At 37.4% G+C, this 6,669-nt stretch overlaps 1 protein-coding gene across 1 annotated transcript; it reads right to left on the bottom strand.

Moving 5' to 3' along the window:
* Window positions 1–2,584: 2,584 nt before the first annotated feature.
* sh2d7 (SH2 domain containing 7) lies at window positions 2,585–6,270 on the bottom strand. The gene is made up of 6 exons (XM_084109858.1): window positions 5,996–6,270; window positions 5,736–5,825; window positions 5,167–5,350; window positions 3,974–4,165; window positions 3,196–3,843; window positions 2,585–3,100 (listed from the first exon to the last, which is right to left on the bottom strand). Exons 1-6 carry the CDS (start codon window positions 6,199–6,201, stop codon window positions 3,056–3,058), a joined length of 1,365 nt encoding a protein of 454 aa, XP_083965984.1. The 5' UTR covers window positions 6,202–6,270; the 3' UTR covers window positions 2,585–3,055.
* Between the last annotated feature and the right edge of the window lie 399 nt (window positions 6,271–6,669).

Genomic DNA, 6,669 nt, shown 5'->3' with positions numbered 1-6,669 from the left:
GCCATGAACGTCAAGAGCGACAGAAGGTACAAGTGTGGAAGTCCCTTTCCCCCACATAAGAAAAATAACAATAATGATGACTTCATAATGATGACTTAAAAAGTCCCTGCGACCATGCCATAAAGACATATAAATTATTAGATTAGAATCACAATTATGACATAAAAAGTCATAATATACTGCGTTTGCTGTCATAATTATGATTATTTTTTATTTATTAGTTTATACTTGAAATAATAATTATTATTTCCTATTTAGCCTACCTCCTAGTTGCTTACCCTACGATTTCTTTCCCTGTGAATTTTTCTTTACATTTAAATTTCAATTGTAGACTATAGTAAAATTCCATCAAACTGAATTGAATAAACTGAATGAATAATTTAATTCTAAATCAGTAAAAACGAGCTTAATAAAACATTTTGTATAAATCTTAATGGAACAAGTTAATGGACCGTTAGTATAATGTGATTCGTATTCATAAAAAAAATTAAAACATGCTTAAATTTATGAATTTAGGCTTCCATATTCTTGAGTTACTTCTTGGTTTGAAAAATAGTAAAACAAAACGTACTGTAGGCCTACTCTTGGTGAAGCTTGTTCATATCTTGTACCATTTTTTCTTTTCTTTCAGCAAAGTTTTGTATTTTGATATGTAGGCTAAGTGATATATTAATTATTTGATTTGGCTAAAAAGCTGTGCTATAGTGCTGGGGATTTTAAACCCGTTCACTATAAGATCATTTCACTGATTTGTTCAGTGATACATTTTTAATGTTTAATTGAACGATGCACTGCACTGTTAAAGTAGGCCTATATGTGAAATGTATGCCGTTTCAGAGGTAGCCTTTAACTGCAAGCAGTTGTGCCCATGGTTGTCCCAGATGTAAAGGAGGTGGTGAATTTATGCGTCCGTCAGGTAACGTTATTTCGGCAAAAAAAGACTTCCGCATGGGATGCAACCGTATTCTTCCTTTTCCTAAATACTTTGGGAGTTTCCTTTGTTCGCAGCTCTTTCATCGATTTCCGGGGTCACGAAATGTAGCAGCTTCAATTTATTGAGATAGCTGTTACTTTTACTTACATTTAGGGAAATACCTGACTTTCTGATTCAAATTATTCATAATGTGGTGTAATTTTACTTTGTCGTAATAACCACATGATTTCTGAATTTTAGCTATGATATCATTAGGTACAAACCATTTGTTTATCCCGAATTTCCCTTGAATCCACCATATGCTAATATTCTCCGCCAAAGGAAGCATTTGCCTAGGACAAATGTAAAAATACTATTGTAAAAATATTAATAAATTATTATGACATCAAATTTTATATATATTTGTAATTTTATTTATGACAATGAGGGCTACCAAGTTTATTATAACTGATAAACTAGAATACTGGAAAAAAAATCTGAAAGGTTTGTAAACAATAAAGTGTGAATTGTGGTTGTGTCACTGCCTGCTGGAGGAGACCGGTACTTCGCCGTAGAGTCCCTGAGATAGTCCGCTTCTCTGGAGCAACAACGGGATGATAAGTAAACAATCTCGAATTGCGTCAGTGCTTTGGACGTGTTTGCATTTAATCTACCCTGAAATGTAAAAAAGTGGTAGCAGCAGATTTGAAAATCTGGTATGGGCCTGTCTGGCGACAGCAATTAACTTAAGATGAACCAGATAGCCTGTCGTGTAAGAATACCAGATAGTATAGTGATTTTTAAAATACAGCATACTTATAGTTTGTTTCACTGGTTCAGAAAGTGAGGTTGGTGTGTGTAACCAGATAACTGACATGAAATCACTTGATCATTTCTGTAATGATTCTCTTTTTACAGGTTAGTACTTTTTTTACTAGCAGGATTTTATTGTGTGAACCTAAAATTTTATTCAACAAATGCTTGTTACTATTCTCAAAGTCCTGTTTTAGGCTGAGATAATTAATTTGTACACATCACCATTTCTCAATCTCTGTATAGTTCAAATCTTGAAGTAAAGGTCATTTTTATGGCCAATTTTGTACCTCTACACTCCACATAAACCTGTCATGTTGCATTGCCATCATGCCAGAGCTAAAGGTATAAATTTGCTTTTAACTGTCTTAATCACTTTCTAAAGGGGTGATTGTTTTGATTCTATCTTGAATGATCTGTGTACATGTTCTCCATTCTCAGTCAAATGAAGAGGAGACTGGTTGCCCAGTGGGTAATAAAGGAGGCAGGCTTGGATAGAGAGAGAGAAGCTATCACTTCTTGACTTTGAGAACAAGTAAAATTGTTTTGTCATGTAAGTAACTGTACAATTTAAAATATAAGCATATATAATTATCATGAAATTAATCATCAACTCTCTTTAAACATTAAACATTAATCTATTACAGCCAGTTAAGCCCAGGGCAGGTCATTTTGATGGCTAAAACAATGCAAGCATAGTTTATTAAATAGCTGTTCTGCAGCTCACCAGTCCATCATGAGGTTGTAAGTGTATCAGTATTTAGAGTCCAAACCCAGTGGAAATGGCTCAGTGGCTCAAAGAACACATCACTTTAAAGGAGACAAGAACCATGCAATCAATCTACTCAATACTAATCTCATACAGAGCACTTACTGTAATATTATCTCAATGCTTTATTGAGTTATGCTGTGTGGTGTTATGGGTTCTAATGTGTAGGCAAAGACTATTGTATCATACAAACAGTGTAGAGTTGCTGGATTGTGTTTATAGAAACTCTAGGTTTAAAAGTGACAGGCTGTGCTCACATAATCTACCATTGAAAGATAAAGTCTTGGGAAAACAGAAAACAGCAGGAATGCAACAAAAACTATGTATAATCAGAGCAGATATTCAAATACATTTTCCAAATATGTTTTATCGTAATAATATCTCTGTACCATTGTATTTGCATTAACAATGCATTTTGTAACTGTTGAAGCCATACTGTACTGAAGTTACGCATATACTGCACACACTAACATGAAAATTATGACTTTATAATTCTAAACTTAAATGTGTAGCTTTTGCATTCACCTACAACTGTGGTGTTTCTTCAAATAATATGATGACTATGACTTCTTGTTCTCCAGACGAAGTTTCCACCACTTATGATTCTGTTAAAAACAACAGTTCCAGCATTTTTTTCACAACATAAATTCATGCAAAAATGATGTATATTTGTTTGTAATTATGTCAGGTCTCATCTCACCTTCTTCCCCAGGATGTTTTGTGTGTGTGGCTGCATCTCATCCAAACTTGCATATGTATTGCTGTCTGTCACTCGAATGTCCTCATAGGTGTTGCTCTCAGGCATGTGTTGATAGGTGTCATTGTCACGTTGTTCAAGTATGTCTTGATAGTGGTTTTCTGCTAAAAGGATGTTGTCGATGGGCTTTGCACGGTTGTCATACACTAGCCCTGGCTGGTCCTTCTGCCCCGAGTTAACCACGGACAAGGCCTGGTAGAGTGGATTGGGCTGTAGGGCTACTTTGTCAGTTTGTGGCACTCGGCCAGCTCCAGTATGGTGTTTTTTAAGTTCGAGGACAGCGTAAGAGCAGGTGGCTGTTTTGGGTGGAAGTAAGGGATGTTTACAGGGGGAGGGCATAAGATTACAAGAGTTAGAGGTTAGAGACTGATCGTTTTCATGGTGGAGAGGCCACTTTAACTGAGGGTTGTAGCCCTCAGTGTATATGATATCACTTCTGCCGTTTACTCTTTCGTCTCCACCTGACCTTCCAGATGTCCTTGATTCTGAAAAGCTGGGTTGTTCATGTGAAGGATTTTTACCTGGAAAACCAGCGCTTAAGGCATTCCGAAGTGGTGCACTTTTCTTTGGCACCGGTGGAATTTTCATACCCTAATGATTGAAGCCATACAGTACATACATGAATTTTAACATATGTAAAAAAAAAAAAAAAAATGTACGCCAGAGAATTAGCCGTGGTTACCAGAGAGATAGTAACCAAGGAAGCAGCTGATATGATTACCTGTGACAGGCTGTTCCTGTCAATAGAGGTGGAGGTTGTGAGTTTCCGTCCACTTTTAGAAGACAGAGCGGGAGGCGTGCTAAACGGGACATTGTTAGTTTGTTCCCATAAACTTCTTAGAGCCTTAACGCTCACTCCTGAATTAACCCAGGGCTTATTTTTAACCACATCATAAAGCTCATTTGTGGCATCCTAGAAGAAAGAAACACAAAAGTACAGACATTGTAAAACAATTCTTAACATGCTAGTATTCTATTTGTTATGTATTTAAAGGTGCACTTAGTAATTCTTTGTTTATATTGTGCTGGCCAATATGCCCAACACCTAGATGTTAAAGCAAACAATTTCCTTTCTGATGCCTTTATAGAAGTGCTTTATTCACAGTAAGCAATGATTTAGTTTTTCCACAAGCAAAACTGTCCAATAACAAAAGATTACCAAGATAGTATTTGGCTAGGTATCTTAAAGGAACACGCCGACTTTTTGGGACTTTAGCTTATTCACCGTATCCCCCAGAGTTAGATAAGTCCATACATACCCTTTTCATCTCCGTGTGTGCCGTAACTCTATGTCTGACGCACCCACCGCTAGCCTAGCTTAGCACAAAGACTGGAGACAAACGGCTCCAGCTAGTCTACTGCTCCCAATAAGTGACAAAATAATGGCAACATTTTCCTATTTACATGTAGTGATTTGTATAGTCACTGCGTGTACAAATAACAAGGTCACATGAGACACAGCCGTCTTCTAACCGTATACATACTGGGAACTATATTCTCAGAAGGTGAAGCACTGCTACTTGGGCGGAGTGATTTATTGGGAGCAGTGTGCTAGCTGGAGCCGTTTGCCTCCAGTCTTTGTGCTAAGCTAGGCTAGCGGTGGGTGCCTCAGACAGAGTTACAGCACGCACAGAGACGAAAAGGGTATGTATGGACTTATCTTACTCTAGGGGATACGGTGAATAAGCTAAAGTCCCAAAAATTCGGCGTGTTCGTTTAATATGGAGCTTGGTCTGCGTGTCAAATAAAACGGCTTATAATAGGCTATGATTAAATGTATTTTTCATCTAATATGCATCAACTTGACTTTAAACAGTTTTTAAAAGTATCAATTTCTTCATGGGTAAAAGTTTTTTTTAATAAAGAATAATTACTGAGTGCACCTTTACAAAGAATGCAAAAATGGTTGACTACCTCTCCTACAGAATCCATCTCTGTGTTGTATGAAGTCAGGTACTCTCCAAAAGGCTGGATTGGTGTGGTTTTAAAGTGATCGATCAGCTCTGTGAGACTGTTGTGTGTGGTGGAATCACCAGAAATGATGAACATGCCAGTTTTGGTTTGATTTATGACAAAATGGCGACAACGATCCTGTCCTCTGTGAACATAAAGCATTAGAGAAATGAAACAACTCGAAACATAGCAGCTTCAAACTGTACATTGTGGGGGGTTTTGCCATAATATACTTAGGATTTACTAAAAATGACAAAATCTTGCTTGTAAACTACATTAGTTCACATGAACTAAGAAAGAACAACGCTTCTACATAATTTATTAACTTAGCTACTGTTAATTTGTTAACATTTACATTTTTAAAACCAAAAGTTGTATCTGCTAACATTTGTTATTGCGCTGTGAACTAACATTAAAGAAGATGTGAGAAATGATATTGTTTATTCTGCAGTTTATGTTAGCTAATGCATAAATAATGTAAACAAATTAGATCTTATGGTAAAGTGCTACAGAGAAATCTTTATTCTTACTTGTATGAAAGAATATATCCACTGGCTTTTTCACTGAGTCTGATAAGGAAGCAACCAACATTCTTGTCTCGGAGCTGATCTTCTGCTTCACTGCAAACAGCAACAGTTACCACAATGTACCAGTACAACTGCCTCAATACACAATCATAAACATTTGGATCTCAGTCGCCTGCACCCGAACAGTATACGTTCAGATGGTTTTACATATCATGGTGAAACAGTTACTGTTACCAAACTTCTTATTTCTCATTAGTTCTTACTGCCTGGAGATGAAGCCCTGGAACCAGGGTGGAAAACTTCCGTCACACAGGATGAGCACAGCCTGAGTCTCCACAAACCACTTAATGATGGGCTCCCTCTGTCCTCCGTCCGTGGTGAGATCTCCCTCCATTCTTTCCATCTGCTTTTCATTTAATCTCTCAGATATCTTCATCTTCTGGTACAAAGCTGCCTCTATCTGCTCCATTGTGAGTTTTTCACAAGTGCACTGCACACATCCAATAAACCATCTTCAAAAATTCATCACTCATTCACTGCGACAGGAAGAATGGCACACTTCATTTGCCTAGTTTCCTCATACGTAAATCTTGCTAGTATAAAAGGTTCTATTGTTTGAGTTTATCTGCCTAGTCAATAACAACTTACAGGTAATGTGATTTCATTGCCAGGGGCGGATTAAGGTGGTCAGAGGCCCCTAGGCTGCTCTTTGTGTGAGCCATACCATACATTTAGTGCCATACATGGTCCAAACACAACTACGGTGAACTGTCATACACACATTGAGAGAGCCAACACTACAGTCCTTCAAGTGGTGGCCAATTCACATCTACCCAATCACCTGCTTGTTTTTTTTTTCCTTGTTTTTTTTTCTTTTTCTTATGGGCCAATAGGGTCTTTTTTTTGTTCGCCAGGCATGGCGTTATGGGTGGGCCTG

The sequence above is a fragment of the Abramis brama genome (assembly GCF_963993115.1).
Source record: "Abramis brama genome assembly, chromosome: 3".
In the NCBI taxonomy this organism is placed as follows: domain Eukaryota; kingdom Metazoa; phylum Chordata; class Actinopteri; order Cypriniformes; family Leuciscidae; genus Abramis; species Abramis brama.
The sequence above is the reverse complement of the archived record's forward strand: the minus strand, read 5'-3'. Positions and strand labels throughout refer to the sequence as shown.

Bases quoted from the DNA above. Each gene is read 5' to 3' on its own strand.
- sh2d7 (XM_084109858.1), bottom strand. From the start codon at position 6,201: ATGGAGCAGATAGAGGCAGCTTTGTACCAGAAGATGAAGATATCTGAG. The intron at 5,826-5,995 runs GTAAGAACTAAT...TGCTGTTTGCAG, and splicing joins CAGGGCTTCATCTCCAGGCA to TGAAGCAGAAGATCAGCTCC. The intron at 3,101-3,195 runs GTGAGATGAGAC...TGTTTTTAACAG, and splicing joins AAAACATCCTGGGGAAGAAG to AATCATAAGTGGTGGAAACT.